The following is a 20026-nucleotide window of genomic DNA, read 5'->3' as shown; positions in this document are numbered from 1 at the left end:
GCTACGAGAGATGCGGCTAAAAATTAAAAAGTGGGTTTTTGGTGCCATAATATGTTGGGAGCAGCCCTGTATGACTTAAAACGATGTTTTAACAATGAATCACAAGTCATCAAATGCAGGTACCAGTTGAAAAATGATTTTGTGGATTTTATACCACATGATGTGATCATAAAAATATTGTTTAAAGCACTGACTTGAACTGCACGTTATGCAAATGACGAATATCATATCCCATTAGTTGTGAAGTAGTGAAGCCACAACTTACTGGTGCTTCCGGTGACATTAGCTGGAAGGCTTTGGTGTGAACCCCTCTCGGCATGCAGGCCCATCAAATAATTAGTGCCTGGTTCTAGATTGCTGAGCTCAGAGGTGGTGGCATCTCCAGGTAGAATCAGTTCGTTTTGAAGTCCCCCTGTCGAGGGCCAGTACACGAGCACGTACTTAGTGGGTTTTACCCTGCCCGGTCTCCAGGAGAGTTCCATTGTAGATGACGTAGCTCCAGTTACAGCCAGATCCTGAGGTCCATCCATTCCTGTGAGGTATACACGAGATAAGGAGATAATAAGAGGGCCCTGGTCTCCACACCCATGGCCATATTATGTCAACAGACTATAGGTTTGCAAATAACAAGTGGTGAACATTTCCTTTGCTGAAAACCAATGCTAGACAGGTTGCCAGTCCATCGCAGGGTGGTGTAGGTTTGTACACAAATTTGGAATTTGTCCAAGGGTGCAGGCACTCAACAGCATACTATTTTCGAAAGACACAGTGAGATTTTTAACCTCTAGCGGCAAATAATTGCAGACAGGTTCTTCGTAAATGCTGGCATTGAAGTACCAGTAAACTTTGGTGGTCCTAATGTATTAAAACGAGAAAAGGAGTCTGAGATACATCGACTGTTTAAATTTCAACCAAGAACCAAGTGTGGAATCTATGGATGGAACTTACTCACACAAATGAGTGATACTGTTGAAGAAGAACAGTTTATGGTTCAAACCTGTGCTGGCTGTTGTGGTCGCCTGACGGCTTTCCTCTGGGCCTTTCATTGCTGTCACACTGATGTCATACTCCGTACCAGGCTGCAGGCCTGTTCAAACAGTACCTTTTAGCATCGCAAATTGTAGAAATATGTAAGAGACACAGCACAATATTTCATGAAGAGACGAGACACACACTCACTACAGACAACCAACTGTCCAAAAATACTGACCACTAAGAGCCGTTCGAGTGGTTGGGCCTTCGTCAGGACCGACATCTTTCTGTGCTTGGGGTCCACCAAGTGCAACACCATATCGTATCCGGTATCCATCAACATCTGCGCGGCAGTTCTTCCACTCAAGCTCCACGCTTGTTTCACCCTCAGACACGACGGTCAGGTCCTTCGGACGGTCCAGTTCTGTGTCATCCAAAGATTATGGTTTTAGAGCAGCACAACAACAACAACAACAACAACAACAACAACAGAGATGATAAAAGATTGATTCAGCCAAAAACGGCAAAAACTACATTTGCTCTCTGAGATGTATCAGTAGTTTATGCTAAAGCATGCATAAATGGGTGCACCGCGGCGTGGTTAAGCAGAGTCATGTGACCCGCCCATGTTCCGATGCTGTGCTGTGCTGTGTTGTGCCTGTGTCCAGATTAAACCTGTTTTCCCCACTTCAGAACCTTCATCCCTGTCTGTTGAGTACATTACAGTGGCGACGAGGATGTCTTTGTGCATCGGCATATTGCAAGAATACACAGTGGGGGATGATTGGGATGACAAAACCAATTGTCTGATGCAGTACTTTGTGGCAAACAAAATGGACACCAATGAGGACGCTGAAAGGCGGCGAGCTGTATTACTGACCGTATGTGGTGCCCCGATGTACAGCCTCATCAAAGATCTCCTTGCCCCAGCCAAACCTTCTGACAAGTCCTATGAAAAGCTCGTCAATCTCGTGAAAAGACATTATCACTCTAAACCAGGTAAGATTGTCTCGAGATATAAATTTTATACCCACCATCGTCAAGATGGTCAGTCAGCATCCGAGTTTGTGGCTGATTTACACCGACTCACTGAACATTGTGAGTTTACAGATAAACTCGAGGAGATGTTACGTGATTTCTTTATAATATGCTTCAATGATGACTCAATTCTGCGGAAACTCCTTACTGAAACTGACCACAATTTGACTGAAGTCATGGAAATAGCCACTGCGTGTATGCAAACTGCCGAGAGCCTGCGTGTGATCTCCAACAAGTCAAAAGTTATCCAACAGGACCCATCGGTTAACAAGGTAACCTTTGGCTACAAGCAAAAGTGTTTTAGCAAGCCTCCAAATTCCCCTCCACCTCCTGACATTTCTGAATCTACCCGGAAGGTTGGGGTAACTTGTTGGCATTGTGGTGGTTATCATCAAGCTTTCTAATGTCGGTACAGGAATTATACCTGTGACAACTGTGATAAGCGGTGACACCTGAAGCGTTGTTGTTCTCGATCCAAGTCGAAGAACTTGTTTCTTGCTTATCACATTTGGGTGAACCCTGATGCAGTGAACGATAGGTCACAGAACACAACCTGCAGCCGATAATCAAGTGAGGAATTTTATGAGGTTTTCTCTGTTGGAACAAAGAGTTCCGATGCTCCAATTATTGTTGATGTAATAATCGATAAGGTCCTGGTGAGGATGGAAGTTGATACCGGTGTTTCCAGATCAAAAATGAGTGAGAGAAGGTTTACCTCCATCTACCCCCTCCCCCCCCCCGAGAAAGCCTTCTGCACTCCGGCCTGTATCTACTGACTTGAGAACATACACCAAGGAGGTGGTTCCTGTAGTTGGCTCAGCCAACGTAACTGTAGGATATGGTAACAGCACTCATGTCCATCCATTACTGATAGAGCGTGGAGAAGGACCAACCCTCTTCGGCCAAGATTGGTTACGAATAATTATCAGACTTAATTGGAGTGACATAAACAGAGTCTCTAACTCTGATGCTGGATGTGATACCATGCTCAACAAGTACCCTGTACTGTACAGCGATGGTGTTGACACCTTTGCAGAGCCCAAAGTAAAGATTCATGCTTCTGCATATGCTCAGCCATTGTTCCATAAGGCTGGACCTGTGCCCTACATGATGCAATCAATGATCAAATGTGAGCTTGACTGCCTGCAGAGTGAGGGCATCATCTCACGAGTCGAGTACTGAGTACTCTGACTGAGCAGCACCTATCATTCCAATACTCAAAGCAGATGGAACAGTGCGCATTTGTGGGGACTACAAAACGACGATCAACCACTATTCAAAGCTGAATGGTTACCCTTTGCCCAAAGTAGAGGAACTGTTCACCATTCTCATGGGTGGCCAGACATTCATGAAGCTTGACTTGACCAATGCCGATGGTCAAATTGAACTGCAAATGCCCTGTACATATGCTCAAATTATGCTCAAATTCCAAGCTCTGTACATGCATCAACACTCATCGTGGACTCCACATGTACAACAGATGTCCATTTGGCACACGCTCTGCTGGACCAATCTTTCAACACAAGATGGAAAGATGGAGACATGATTGAAAACTGTACAAAAGACAGTCGTATTTCAGGACGACATAGTAGTGACTGGCAAGTCACAACATGAACACCTCGAGAACCTCAATCGGCTGCCACAAGCTGGGTTACGCCTAAGGGATGATAATTGTACCTTTATAGCATGTGAAGTTGAACCTCTGCATCTTTTCCTCAGGAAAGGCATTTTCTGGAAATGGGAAGCTGCCCAAACAAGAGCGTTCAATGCCACTAAAACCATGCCGTCCTCCTCGCCGTTACCTGTCTATTACGACCCATCCAAGGAACTTATTCTCAGTTGTGATAGCTCTTCATATGGCATTGCGTGTGCATTGTTGCAAATAAATGCAACCAATAATCTCCAGCCTGTTGCTATGCATCATGAACCCTATCTGACACTGAACTTCGCTCTGCTCAAGTGGAGCTCGAGGCATTCGCGTGTGTCTACGGCACCTTAAAGATGCACCAATGTCTTTGGAAGACATATTGTTGTGGGCTAGGGTTCGGTGGCGATAAACGACCACTCGATGGAGCAGTGGAGTCGTCTCCCAGCGAACACCCGGAATTTAGGTCGAGACTCTCGGACAACTCCAAAAGGTCACGGGTCCCTTAGCGGACCGTGGTCGCTAATATTCCAACGGCGTGGGGTTGGGTTAATTTCCTAATTTCAATATACCTAAATACCCACGCCATCCAACTACCGGGGAAAATCACACCCTCGACCGACTTTGTCCGAATCGAGTCACTATCACCGACTCGGATCCGGCATAACCGAGCGGAAGTTACCAAAGCCGCGCCGGACCAAATGAACAACCAACGGCATGAACGGCCTTAGGAATTCTCAATACGCACCATGCTAGGCCAATTGAGGAAAGCACAGAAAACGAGCTGGTACATTTAACAGCGGGCTATTTATAACAATAACGGGGAGGGGGACACAGAGCAGAGTTATCACGAATAAAAGGCAGGCAATGTACAATGAGCAAAAGCACTTAACAATCCTACTTAAAGACGGGGCCCACGGACACGCACAGACACACAAAAGAAATGGACCCGTGGGTTTTAGTCGGTAGAGCCGGGCCGGGGTACCTGTCCCGCCTCGTGCGGTCACACCGACCCGAACCACCACGGTGGGACTCGAACCCACGACCCAAAGTCCATGGCCCACGCCCTTGGCTGCTCGGTCACCAGACTTGCCCTCCAAAGGACCGCAGACCGCTCCAACCACGACCATGACCATCTGCAGAGCCCTCGTCGACAACCACTCAGCCACAACGACAGACCGCTCGGTAATCGCCACGACCTCCTCTCTGCCGAACCCTGGTTCTTACAACCACTCTACTCTTCTGAGGTGGGAGGGGTCTCTTCTCCTCGCCTCCTGATTGGACGAGGGGTTGTCGGACGACTCGTGGTCACCTCCCGATTCACTGGGGCACGCGTGTGGTTGCTCGCTCTTCACTCATTGGCTGGAGGAAACGGTCCATGCCCTTCCTTGGAGCGGAGCCTCGACCCGAAGCGACGGAGGCTCCGCCCATGCCCTCAGCCAAAAACACGTGGGCAATGGTGACAGGGTCGAGTGAGGGACTGTGGCATTGTTGCTGTTGTAGTAGTAGTTGTTGTAGTAGTAGTTGTTGTTGTTGTAAAAGCCTAAAGAAAAAAATAACTCGTAGCGCACACACAAAATTCCCATTAGACAGAAGGGGATGGATTCTAACTATAAACACATACTTATCGAAATAACTAAGCTATGGGGACTCTGGCTGTTTGTGTGCACAAGGTTTCCAAATCCGTAACAATATTACCATTGAGACTGATGACAAGCCCTTGTTAGGTCTCCTGGGAGAAACCATAATCATTCTGCCCATATCATTAGGTTGTGTACAACGTTGGGCGATGAGGAAATGTACTGTGCTGTCGTGCCCAGTTGCTTGCCGCTTCCAGTAACCATCCCAGAACCTCCATAATCTGGCAATATCATTCATCTCATGGCTAACATCATTCACGATGAGGCGCCCGTAACCACAAAGCAGACAAACCCTTGTTAGGTCTCCTGGGAGAAACCATAGTCATTCTGCCCACATCATCAGGTCATGTACAACGTTTGGCGTTGACCCTTGCAGGTTCAGGCTATTCATTGGTTTACCGTCCGGGTAAGGAAATGTACTGTGCTGACGTGCCCGGTCGCTTGCCGCTTTCCGTAACCATCCCAGAACCTCCACAATCTGGCAATGTCATTCATCTAATGGCTAACGTCATTCGTGATGAGGTGCCCGTGACCACTAAGCAGATTGCTTGTGCCACCAATAGCAATCCAGATTTGTCACAAATTAAACACTGTGTTGTCAGGTGATTGAGCATCACAACCGGAAGGGGCAAAACCGTACCTCATCCAGAAGGATGGGCTCTCTATTGATGCAGACTGCCTGTGTTTGGGTAGTCGAGTGATAATTTTGCCTAACCTCCGTGGGAAAATTATCAGTGAACTCCACAATGCTCATCCAGGCATAATCACTGTGAAGGCTATTGCCCGAGCCCATGTTTGAACAGTGACAATGAGTACAGTGCACGCTATTGTTATACTTGTGAAGTTCATGCCAAGATACCACCCACAGTCTACATTGGCCATGTGGTCATGGCCATCAAAACCATGGTCCAGACAACACATCGACCATGCTGGTGCATTTCAAGAGAAGCTTTTCATTATCGTTGTTGATACCCACTCCAAATGGATTGAAGCTCTCGTGGTGCCATCCTCATCCTCTGCTGTAACAATTGAAGCTCTACGTACCATGTTCGCGCAACATGAAATTCCAAACTTCAATGCATCAGATAATGGATCGTCATTTATGAGTTCAGAGTTTCAGAACTTTTGTAAAATGAATGGCATTAAGAACTACACAACTGGTCAAAAGTTTAAGAACACCCCCATTTTTCCAGTTTTTACTGAAATTTCAGCAGTTCAAATCCAGGAATAACCTGAAATGGTACAAATTTAAGTGGTAAACTGCCAGAGGTTAAAAAAAAGTTTAGGTTACCAAAAACTGAAAAATAATGCAAATTTCAGAGTTTTAAAAAAGGCCCTTTTCAGAACAAGTAATGGGTTAGCATCTGCAGCGCCAACTTTTGTTGATTAGTTACAAACCCTCTGTCTGTATAAAAGCAGTGTTGGAACAGACTTTGTTGCTACATGCTCTGAAGCATTATTTGGACAATATTGCACTGCAGGAAGTCATAGATTGCTATCATAATGGCGAGAAAAAGAAAACTAACAAAGGAAGACAGACAGACCATTATAACCCTTAAAAGTGTCGGTCTTTGCTTTAGAGAAATTGCAAAGTAAGCCAAGGTGTCAGTGAGTACAGTTTCCGACACCATCAAAAGGCACTTGGAAACTGGAGGAAACTCTGACAGGAAGAGGTCTGGCAGATCCAAAGCCACAACACAATCAGAAGACAAGTTTCTGAGAGTCAACAGCTTGCGTGATAGGTGGCTTCCAGGACAGCAGCTTCAAGCACAGCTTAACACTGGTCAAAGTAAGGAAGTCTCCGTTTCAACTGTGAAGAGAAGACTTCGAGCTGCAAGTTTGACAGGTCGAGTGGCAGTAAGAAAGCCATTGCTAAGATGGCAAAATAAGAAAAAGAGGCTTGCCTGGGCCATGAAGCACCGCCAGTAGATTAATGAAAACTGGAAGAAGGTCTTCTGGACCGATGAATCAAAATTTGAAATCTTTGGTTCATCACGCAGGGTTTTTGTACACCGTCGAGTAGGTGAAAGAATGATTCCTCAGTGTGTGACACCAACTGTCAAACATGGAGGGGGAAGAGTGATGATCTAGTGCTCTTTTGCTGGAACCAGAGTCGGTGACTTACACAGAGTGACTGGCACCCTGAACCATTAGGGCTACTACAGCAATTTGCAGTGCCATGCAATACCCCCTGGTCTATGCCTAGTTGGTCAGGGGTTCATCCTACAGCAAGAAAACGACCCAAAACATACCTCCAGGCTAGGTCAGAACTACCTCCGAAAAAAAGAACAAGACGGTAGGCTTCAAATCATTGAATGGCCAACACAGTCTTTAGACTTAAACCTCATGGAGCTGGTTTGGGATGAACTGGACAGAAGGGTGAAAGCAAAGCAACCGACAAGTGCAACACATTTGTGAGAACTTCTGCAACAGTCTTGGGAAGAACTTTCCGAACAATATTTGATTTCCATTGTTGAAAGAATGCCATGGGTATGTTCGGCTGTTATATCTGCAAAAAGTGGCTACTTAGATGAGTCAAAAATTTAGATTAAAATTTGTTCAACAAAACGATTCCATTATTATTTTTTTATATCTGCAATTGTTTATTTGTTCTATGCTTTAATTTCAGAGTGCAGCGAAACATTAAACTGCTTAAATTGCAGTAAAAACTGGAAAAATGGGGGTGTAATAAAACTTTTGACCGGTAGTGTACACACCTGCCCCCTACAAACCTGCCAGTCATGGTCAAGCCGAACGTGCTGTTCAGATCAAGAATGGTCTGAGCAGCGTCAAGAAAAGCTCCATTCAATATCGTCTCGCTCGTGTGTTGCTCAACTACCGCACCAGCCTACATCAAACCACCAGTCCCTCCCCTGCCAAGCCTCTGATGGATCGTGAATTAACAACACGGTTATTATTAGTGCACCCGGATGTCACGGTCCAGCTCGAGAATAACAAGTATCAACAGAAATGTAATCATGACCAAACATCTGTATACCGCACCTTCCAAATCAATGATCCTGTAGATGTGTTGAACTCTGGATGTGGAACCAAGTGGTTATCTGACATCATTATCGATAACATTGGTGAAATGATGTGTCTTGCGAAGTTGTGTGATGGTAGATGCATGCGTAAACATGTTGAACAACTCAGGTTACATCATGGGGAGCCAAACATTGAACCGGCTTAAGTGCCTTTGTCACCCACTCCTGTATTAACACCACCAACGTTTGAACCTGAGGTGTTTCCTCATGAAAGCTTTTCACCCATCAATGTACCCAAACTCCTTCCCTACCCTGTACCCATGATTGAGAAGCCCACAGCAGATGCAAGCAAGGACAGCCCTCCACTGGCCCTTACAGCAAGACGTTTTATTCAGCCTACCAATAAGCTTAGTCAATCCCACCTTCATAGAAATTTACTATATACTGGTAAGGACCCGCGGAACGAAAATCCTACCTTTATTTGGGCGGTGTATAGGTGACGAAGCGCTTCCTCGCATGCTCCCAAAAGTTTATGTTTACTGCTAACAACCTCGTGTTCATTTAAGTCATCCACACACACCGATTGCCAAAAATAATGCTATGAATTTGCTTTATGTTCCCAGAGATCAAACGTTGAAGTGTGAAAATAGGAATGATAAATTACAAAATGAAAGTGACGATCAGGAAAAAACATATTGCTTTATACATCTCACTAATCGGCATCATTTATGCTTTGTGATGGTGAATGATTATATATATATATATATATATATATATATATATATATATATATATATATATATATATATATATATATATATATATATATATATATATATATAAATATATATATAACAACTTAGCTTGTATGTTCGGCCGAGCATGTACCTGTAGTAACTGAGCTATGAGCAGGAAGGCTCTTTGTTCTATTCTTAACTGCCACAAGGTTGACAATGTACTCCTGGCCAGGATGGAGATTATCTTGTCGATGTGACGTCTCCTTGTTGTCTAGTACTGTCACATGAGAGTCATCCTCTTCAACGGAACCAACGCTCAGGCCCTGCAATCACATCCACATATATCACAAACTAAAAATATTATATATGCATTGTATTAATAGTATATACAGTATATACAGTATATATATATATATATATATATATATATATATATATATATAATAGAGAAATTTGAGATGAAACTGAAATTTGAGATGAAATTGGAGACTGAATTTGAGCAAAAATGGGAAGAAATGGCAGTGAAAATAGAAGAGGGTAAAAACCCAGGCTGTCGACATGGGGGAAAAGTTGGAAGAAAAAATTGGGTCAATGAATAAAATAATTGACAAAGTAAATAAGGGCCTGGAGGGCTATCACACCTGTATGGATTCCAGAATGCAACAGCAGGCAGAGGAATTGGAATTTTGTCAGTGTCAGGGTGGTGGTTTGGCTGAGGAGGTGCAAAGGTTGGAAACTGGTGTGACAGAACAAGAGTGGGTGTAAGCTGATGAAGGCTTGTTGAAGCCATAATTGACTGGGGAAAGGGTGGATGAGATAATATGGAATAGGCAAAGCCGAGAAGCGAACGTAGAATTCTTCTTACATTCGATGCTGCAATTTCCGGTTACTTCGGCCTGGATTCGGGATCAGCGATCAAATAATGTAAATCACGATTAAAAATTATTTTTTGATGATGCGGGAGATATCTTTATTATAAAATTAGGTAGACTTAAAACTGCGAGAGTATTTACTCTCTAGTTTTGTTGTTAATTTTTTAGTCATAAAGATGTGATTGGGTATACTATAGATCAAATTAATTAATTGTGCATTTCTATAACTGAGATAACACTACTGCATATTACCTCAACATTACCTTCACAACAACAACAACTGCACCACCTAGAACAGGATCTCATCCAAAAAAAATAAATATTACCTCAACATTACCTTCACAACAACAACACCGCCGAGAACAGGATATCATCTAAAAAAATTAATACTACCTCAACATTACCTTCACAACGACTGCACTGCCAAGAACAGGATCTCATCTAAAAAAATTAATATTACCTCAACATTACCTTCACAACTACACCGCCTAGAACAGGATCTCATCTAAAAAAATTAATATTACCTCAACATGACCTTCACAACAATTACACTGCCTAGAACAGGATCTCATCTAAAAAAATTAATATTAATTCAACATTACCTTCACAACGACAACTACACCGCCTAGAACAGGATCTCATCTGAAAAAAAAAATATTACCTCAACATTACCTTCATAACGACAACTACACTGCCTACAACGGTATCTCATCTAAAAAAATTAATATTACCTCAACATTATACCTCAACATTACCTTCACAACGACAACTACACCGCCTAGAACAGGATCTCATCTGAAGCAAAATATATTACCTCAACATTAACTTCACAACGACAACTACACTGCCTACAACGGTATCTCATCTAAAAAAATTAATATTACCTCAACACCGCCTGGAACAGGATCTCATCTGAAAAAATTAATATTACCTCAACATTACCTTCACAACTACAACAACACCGCCTAGAACAAGATCTCATCTAAAAAAAATTAATATTACCTCAACATTACCTTCACAACGACAACTACACCGCCTGGAACAGGATCTCATCTGAAAAAATTAATATTACCTCAACATTACCTTCACAACAACAACAACACCGCCTAGAACAAGATCTCATCTAAAAAAAATTAATATTACCTCAACATTACCTTCACAACGACAACTACACCGCCGAGAACAGGATCTCATCTAAAAAAATTAATATTACCTCAACATTACCTTCACAACAACTATGGTGTACGAGGTGCAGTGGAACACGAGAAGCAAGAGCGTTAGCATCAACTCCGCTTTATTGCGCGTCCGGAAGTACATTCCTACCACCCCTAGCGGGCGAGTCATGATATACGAAAACCCATTCACGTGATACAGCATACTCCTCCCCTCGTAAAATGACAAGTCAATTGATGAAAGGACAATCATAACATGACCAACCGAAACCAATCAACACTCATAATCCTCCAAGTACCGCGGCCGCACCCTGACCCGCCTCAGATGGGCAGCGCCGCCAGACAGCCCAGGCTCAGACGCCTCCCGGCTCAGTCGAGGTGACACCCTCGCCGGACTCGCGCCATCCGCAATAACAACCACCCCCGGCCGACCAGCCTGCCCGACGTCCCCGGGCAGGACTGAATCAGGCAAAGATCCCCTGAGCGTCGGCAAATCCGGCCCTGGCGATACAACGTCTGGCCACGGCGACATTACAGGTGGGGGTCCCACATCGTTCGGCCCGGGTGGGTGTGGGGGGGGGGTGACGCTGAACAGCGATCATGCATTTGGTCCACGTGCTGCTTCCACACCTCCCCACCATCAGTCCGCACCATGCAATTCGCTGGCCCCAGTACCACAGAGACCACAGCTGGCACCCATTTGGAACCGTGGAAATAATCGTGCACCATTACCCGCTGTCCCACATTGAAACCGCGCAGCAGCGTTGGACGCGACACCGTCCCACTCCCCGACCCTCCAGGTCGCAGCAAATCCAGTCTGGACCGCAATGCCCGTCCATAGAGACGAATGGCAGGAGAATCACCCGTGACAGGATGAATCGCGTTCCTGTAATGGAGCAAAAGACATCGACCACTGTCTGCACAGGTGCAACACCCCCCCCCCCCCCCTGCGCCAAGCCCGTTTCAACATCTTAACAAACGACTCAGCCTGCCCATTTGTCTCAGAATGATACGGTGCGGACCTTAGATGTTGAATTCCATTTTGATGCATAAACTCATCAAATACACCTGCGATGAACTGCGGACCGTTATCAGAGACAAGGATCTCCGGTAATCCTTTATTAGCAAAGATCGTCTGCAGTTTCTCTACTGTAATGTTTGCTGATGTATGCTGCATTACTACAACCTCCGGCCATTTAGAGAATGCATCGATCACAATCAAAAACATTTTGCCATTAACCGGCCCCGCAAAATCTACATGGACCCTCTGCCAGGCTCTGGCTGGGGTCGGCCATAGCCCCGAGGCTCGACGCGGGTTATCAGCATCTGTTTGACACGTAGCGCAACGCTTAACCAACTGCAAAATGTCTTTGTCCAACCCCGGCCACCAAAACAGGCTATGAGCAAGACTCTTGGCCTTCACGACGCCAACGTGACTGACATGCAGTTCTTCCAAACACCGCTGTCTGAACTTCGGTGGAATCACCGTCCTCATTCCCCACATAACGCATCGTTGGACTAATGACAGCTCCGATGCGCGCGACGTGAAAGGTTGAAATGCCGGTGTCGAAGGTAGATCGCTCCAATTTCCCGTAGAAATCGCCTGGACGACACGGGCAAGCACCGGATCACGAGCCGATTCCACCGCGACCTGTCTGGCCGTGATCAGCTGCTTTGGACCTGGCCCAGCGCGAACACATCGACCCGGTCGGCCGACTCAGATGCAGCTGGACCCTCCGCACATGGCAAGCGTAAGAGCCCGTCGCAGTTAGCATGCTTATCGGTGCTTCGGAACTGAATATCATAATCATAAGCAGCAAGAAACAGACACCACCGCTGTATTTGCGCGGCCGCGACCACCGGTACCCCGCGTTCGGGTCTCAGGATGAATTGAAGCGGTTTGTAATCTGTCTGCAAAGTTAAATGCCGCCCCAGCAGGTATTGATAAAACCTCCGCACACCCCAGACGAGGCTGAGAGCCTCGCGCTCGATCTGGACATATTCCCGCTCTGCTGCAGACAGGGTCCGGGATGCAAAAAAACAGGCCACTCGGAACCATCGTCCATCCTGTGGGAGAGTACTGCCCTGATGCCATATGCAGAGCTGTCGCATGCCAATAAGAGCGGACGCGCAGGCTCATAGTGCACGAGGACCGTATCCTCTGTGAGCAGCCGCTTGACGCGGTCGAACGCCGCCTGGTGTGCAGGCCCCCAAGCCCAGCGCTCGTCCTTCCTGAGCAACCGTGTTAACGGCGCAAGTTGTGAGCTGAGCCCGCGCACAAAGCTTTGGTAATACTGGGCCATACCAATGAATGAGCGCAGCTGCGTCTTGTCGTGAGGCGGTGGCATGTGTTGAATCGCCTCCACCTTCCGAGGACCTTTCAACTGCCCCTCCGGTGTGATGATGTGCCCGAGGTATTCCAAGCGCTGCTTAAAGAACGCGCACTTGTCCCTGTTCAAGCGCAGGCCGCACGCTTCTAGCTTTGTCAGCAGTTGGGCAATGTCCGCAAGATGCTCGTCCGCCATTTTCCCCGCAATGAGCACATCGTCCAGGTAAGTCTGAGCGGGCAGGCCAATGCAAACCTGATCCATGGCTTTCTGCCACAAGGCTGGGGCCGAAGCAATCCCAAAACAGAGTCGGGTATATCGATAGAGCCCTTGACACGTGTTGATTGTCAAAAGCTCGCTACTCCCGGGATCCATCGCCAGGTGAAAATATGCATCACGCAGGTCTAGCTTCGTGAAGTATTGACTCCCCACCAATCGCGCATATATTTCATCGATTGACGGCAGTGGATATTGCTCCACGCTGAGCCCCGGGTTAACCGTGGATTTGAAGTCCCTGCACACTCGGACGTCTCCATTCCGTTTCAACACCGTGACAACCGGGGTGGCCCAATCTGAGTACGACACCCGTTCGGTCACTCCACAGGCCTCCAGCCTATCCAGTTCACCCTTGACCTTGTCCCGCAGGGCATATGGCACTGGTCATGGTTTACAAAAACGAGGAACCACCCCCTCCTTCAGGAAGAGCTTTGCCTCCACACCCTTGAGTTTCTCAAGGTCATCGCAAAACAAACCTTGATGTCTTTGAAGAATCTTCTCCAACTGATCCTCCCACCGGCTCGGCATGGGTTGCACAATGTGAACTGCGGCCGAGTCTAGCCTTATGCGGGCCAGCCAATCTCGGCCGAGGAGAGACGGTCCCCTCCCCCGCACGACATACACCCGAAGCGTGTCGACCTGGCCTTGGTACCGCACAGACACGTCTGCCATCCTGACTGGCGTTATCTTCTCGCGGATGTACGTGAACAGCGTGAGGTTGGACCTGATAAGTTTCAGGCCGTTGAGTCTACGCACGGTCTGTTCACCGATGATCGACACAGCCGCTCCCGTATCGACCTGAAACGTGATCGGCGTTTTGTTCACTTCGATTTCCACCATCATCGGGCGCGCCGCCGCCGGGCCAATTGAAAACAGGCTCAGCAACGGCCGCTGGTCCCCCCCCCCGGGTCGCCTCGCACATCGCCGTCCATGACCTTAACGGTGGCCGGCGCCCCACACGCTTCAGATGACCCACCTTGTGACAATTTAGACACACGGTGCCTTTATACGGGCACGCATGGCGCAGGTGTCGACCTCCGCATCCCAAACACGTCCGCGGGGTCACCTCGCCGCACGTGCGGCCACGCGATGACGTCCGACCCACACCGAAGGTCGTGCGCGCGTCCCGGGGTGCTCGCGACCCCGCGTGGCCGGTGATGTCCCGAACATCCCCGCGAGTCTGCTCGAACGCTGCAGCCGTGCTGACCGCCGAGTAGAATGTAGACCGCCGAGTAGAACCCTTCAGCCGGAGAACTGCCAAAACCATCTTCGCATCTTGTAAACCAGCAATAAAACGATCTCTGAGGCGAGCTGGACGCTCCTCCCCCGTGAACTTGTATGCCATGGAAGAATGCTTAATCCGCGCCACAAAATCAGCGATGCGTTCCTCTGCACCTTTCGAGAGGCGATCGAACTGGTATCGAGCAAGCTGTAATGACTTCTCTGGCGCCATGTGTGCTTTCATCTTCTCCACAATGTCCCGAAACGACAGCCCGTCATCACGGGGCTTGACCGGCGCCACCAAATCACTGAGTAGTCGATAATACTCCGCCGAAAGCGAAGCGAGCAAGATCGACTTCTGTTTGCTCTCGTCGACCACATCATTCGCGTGGAAATAGCATCCCAATTGCTCGGCAAACAATTCAAAGTCGTCTCCGACGAAAACTGGCACATGTCCGTTTTCAACCATCCTCGTCAGCCAACTATGGTGTACGAGGTGCAGTGGAACACGAGAAGCAAGAGTGTCAGCATCAACTCCGCTTTATTGCGCGTCCGGATGTACATTCCTGCCACCCCGAGCGGGCGAGTCATGATATGCGAAAACCCAATCACGTGATACAGCACAACAACTACACCGCCTTGAATAGGATCTCATCTAAAAGAATATATTACCTCAACATTACCTTCACAACAACAACTACACCGCCGAGAACTGGATCTCATCTAAAAAATTAATATTACCTCAACATTACCTTAACAACAACAACTACACCGCCGAGAACAGGATCTCATCTAAAAAAAATTAATATTACCTCAACATTACCTTCACAACAACAACTACACCGCCGAGAACAGGATCTCATCTAAAAGAATATATTACCTCAACATTACCTTCACAAAGACAACTACACTGCCAAGAACAGGATCTCATCTAAAAAAATTAATATTACCTCAACATTACCTTCACAACAACAACTACACCGCCGACAACAGGATCTCATCTAAAAAAATTTAATATTACCTCAACATTACCTTCACAACAACAACTACACCGCCTAGAACAGGATCTCATCTTAAAAAAAAATATATTACCTCAACATTACCTTCACAACAACAACTACACCGCCGAGAACAGGATCTCGTCAAAAAAATTAATATTACCTCAACATTACCTTCACAACAACAACTACACCGCCTAGAACAGGATCTCATCTTAAAAAAAAAAAATATTACCTCAACATTACCTTCACAACGACAACTACACTGCCTAGAACAGGATCTCATCTAAAAAAAATTAATATTACCTCAACATTACCTTCACAACAACAACTACACCGCCGAGAACAGGATCTCGTCAAAAAAAATTAATATTACCTCAACATTACGTTCACAACAACAACGACACCGCCTAGAACAGGATCTCATCTAAAAAAATTAATATTACCTCAACATTACCTTCACAACAACTACACCGCCTAGAACAGGATCTCATCTAAAAAAAATTAATATTACCTCAACATTACCTTCACAACAACAACCACACTGCCGAGAACAGGATCTCATCTAAAAAAATTAATATTACCTCAACATTACCTTCACAACAACAACTACACCACCGAGAACAGGATCTCGTCTAAAAAAATTAATATTACCTCAACATTACCTTCACAACAACAACTGCACCGCCCAGAACAGGATCTCGTCTAAAAAAAAAATAATATTACCTCAACATTACCTTCACAACGACAACTACACTGCCTAGAACAGGATCTCATCTAAAAAAAATAATATTACCTCAACATTACCTTCACAACGACAACTACACTGCCTAGAACAGGATCTCATCTAAAAAAAAAATTAATATTACCTCAACATTACCTTCACAACAACAACTACACTGCCTAGAACAGGATCTCATCTAAAAAAAATTAATATTACCTCAACATTACCTTCACAACGACAACGACACTGCCTAGAACAGGATCTCATCTAAAAAAAATAATATTACCTCAACATTACCTTCACAACAACAACTACACTGCCTAGAACAGGATCTCATCTAAAAAAAATAATATTACCTCAACATTACCTTCACAACGACAACTACACTGCCTAGAACAGGATCTCATCTAAAAAAAATAATATTACCTCAACATTACCTTCACAACGACAACTACACTGCCTAGAACAGGATCTCATCTAAAAAAAAAATTAATATTACCTCAACATTACCTTCACAACAACAACTACACTGCCTAGAACAGGATCTCATCTAAAAAAAATTAATATTACCTCAACATTACCTTCACAACGACAACGACACTGCCTAGAACAGGATCTCATCTAAAAAAATTAATATTACCTCAACATTACCTTCACAACAACAACTGCACCGCCCAGAACAGGATCTCGTCTAAAAAAAAAATAATATTACCTCAACATTACCTTCACAACGACAACTACACTGCCTAGAACAGGATCTCATCTAAAAAAAATAATATTACCTCAACATTACCTTCACAACGACAACTACACTGCCTAGAACAGGATCTCATCTAAAAAAAAATAATATTACCTCAACATTATATTCACAACAACTACACTGCGTAGAACAGGATCTCATCTAAAAAAAATAATATTACCTCAACGTTACCTTCACAACGACAACTACACTGCCTAGAACAGGATCTCATCTAAAAAAAATTAATATTACCTCAACATTACCTTCACAACGACAACGACACTGCCTAGAACAGGATCTCATCTAAAAAAATAATAAAACCTCAACATTACCTTCACAACGACAACGACACTGCCTAGAACAGGATCTCATCTAAAAAAAATAATATTACCTCAACATTACATTCACAACGACAACTACACTGCCTAGAACAGGATCTCATCTAAAAAAATAATAATATTACCTCAACATTACCTTCACAACAACAACTACACTGCCTAGAACAGGATCTCATCTAAAAAAATAAATATTACCTCAACATTACCTTCACAACGACAACTACACTGCCTAGAACAGGATTTCTTCTAAAAAAATTAATATTACCTCAACATTACCTTCACAACAACAACTGCACCGCCCAGAACAGGATCTCGTCTAAAAAAAAATTAATATTACCTCAACATTACCTTCACAACGACAACTACACTGCCTAGAACAGGATCTCATCAAAAAAAAATTAATATGACCTCAACATTACCTTCACAACCACTACACCACCGAGAACAGGATCTCATCTAAAAAAATTAATATTACCTCAACATTACCTTCACAACCACTACACCGCATAGAACAGGATCTCGTCTAAAAAAAATTAATATTACCTCAACATTACCTTCACAACAACTACACCGCCGAGAACAGGATTTCATCTAAAAAAATTAATATTACCTCAACATTACCTTCACAACCACTACACCACCGAGAACAGGATCTCATCTAAAAAAATTAATATTACCTCAACATTACCTTCACAACAACTACACCGCCGAGAACAGGATTTCATCTAAAAAAATTAATATTACCTCAACATTACCTTCACAACAACTACACTACGTAGAACAGGATGTCATCTAAAAAAATTAATGTTACCTCAACATTACCTTCACAACAACTACACCGCGTAGAACAGGATCTCATCTAAAAAAATTAATACCAGGAGCGAACGTAGAATTCTTCTTACATTCGCTTCTGACTTTACCTATAACTTGTTCACAACTGTATACACAATTTCCGGTTACTTCGGCCTGGATTCGGGATCAGCGATCAAATAATGTTAATCACGATTAAAAATTATTTTTTGATGATGCGGGAGATATCTTTGTTAAAATCAGTGGAGGAAAAATATACACCATGTCTGATATTTGGGTCTTTCATGTCTCCGACGATGCCTTTATCTCCCGGCATGCATCATTCCCCATGACAAAAACCGGAAACAAAAAAAAAACGGAAGCAAAAAATAACCGGAAGCAAAAGGGTCATAGCCAACAACACGGATTCCAAATTGCCAGGGTATTGGGTTGTTGTTGTCATTGTTTTGTTGTTGTTTCCTATTCTCTCATGTGCACACGTTAAGTATGAAGCTCACTATGTTCGCTATTACAGGAGTAGCCGAACACTTGGGACACGACCATCAAGGGAGAGGTGGAAGAACCAAAAGTTTCTGTTATTTTCAAAGGTGACGTTGATGGTTCTGTTGAGACCATGCTTGGGGTGAATAACTCGTGCGAAGCCAGTGATGAAGTTAAACTGGAGTTGATGCACTTTGGTATTGGGGATTCAAATACAAAACAAAGGCCTCACTGAAACTAACACCCATGCTGAAGGCCTGAGGCCTACCGATCTGTGCTGCTTCATGCAATGGCGGCACATGATTTTATTGGGGTGGAGTTCAGGGCAGCTGAACACTGACCCACGTATAACATGTGATATTTCGAAGGAGTGAAGCTACTTCAATATTTCACGATTTCCATCTGTCCGTCCGTTGTCTGTCAAACATGAAAAAGATGAACCTTTCTAACAAACAGTGTTTCTACGAAAAATGGACCCTTTTGACCCTTTTGTTGACTGAGACCCCTTTGACCTTTGAACACCCTTTAAGACCCAGAAGACCCAAAAGACTCTGAGGACTAAAAAACCCTGAGGAACTAAAAGACCAAAAATACCCTGAAGACCCATAAGATCTTGTAGACCCTGCAAGACTCTACTATAAATGGATGAGGTGTGTGTGTGTGTGTGTGTGTGTGTGTGTGTGTGTGTGTGTGTGTGTGTGTGTGTGTGTGTGTGTGTGTGTGTGTGTGTGTGTGTGTGTGTGTGTGTGTGTGTGTATGTGTGTGTGTATGTGTGTGTGTGTGTGTGTCATGTTTTTGGGGGGGTTTTACCAGGAATTTCTGATGTAGAATGTGATACACCAAAATGATTGTCACAATCTACTGAGTTAATGATCCGAATAAACGACAAAGAATCTGGAAGAATTTCAATGTTTTAAATGCACAAGTTATGTTGTATAGAGCAGCTTCATAGGTCCATTCACGGCATAGCATTCTAATTACAAAATAAATAACAAAAATAATGATAACATTGTAACAAAGCATATATTAACTAAAACTAATAATATTAACAAC

At 44.7% G+C, this 20026-nt stretch overlaps 1 protein-coding gene across 8 annotated transcripts in view; it reads right to left on the bottom strand.

Moving 5' to 3' along the window:
- The window catches only part of LOC147012777 (tenascin-N-like), a 342994-nt gene that overhangs the window by 201436 nt on the left and 121532 nt on the right, over positions 1 to 20026 (bottom strand). For all 8 annotated transcript variants that reach the window (XM_085853955.1, XM_085853961.1, XM_085853957.1 and 5 more), the window contains exons 7-10: positions 9168 to 9339; positions 1211 to 1396; positions 998 to 1087; positions 266 to 532 (exon numbers count right to left, since the gene is read on the bottom strand). In XM_085853955.1, the coding sequence (XP_085710081.1) occupies positions 266 to 532; positions 998 to 1087; positions 1211 to 1396; positions 9168 to 9339 (715 nt within the window). The remainder of the gene's footprint in view (positions 1 to 265; positions 533 to 997; positions 1088 to 1210; positions 1397 to 9167; positions 9340 to 20026) is intronic.

The sequence above is a fragment of the Eptatretus burgeri genome, chromosome 14, assembly GCF_056783735.1.
Source record: "Eptatretus burgeri isolate ZD-2024b chromosome 14, Ebu_testis_v1, whole genome shotgun sequence".
Taxonomy (NCBI): domain Eukaryota; kingdom Metazoa; phylum Chordata; class Myxini; order Myxiniformes; family Myxinidae; genus Eptatretus; species Eptatretus burgeri.
Note: the sequence above shows the minus strand (reverse complement) of the source record. Positions and strands in the feature narration are given on the sequence as shown.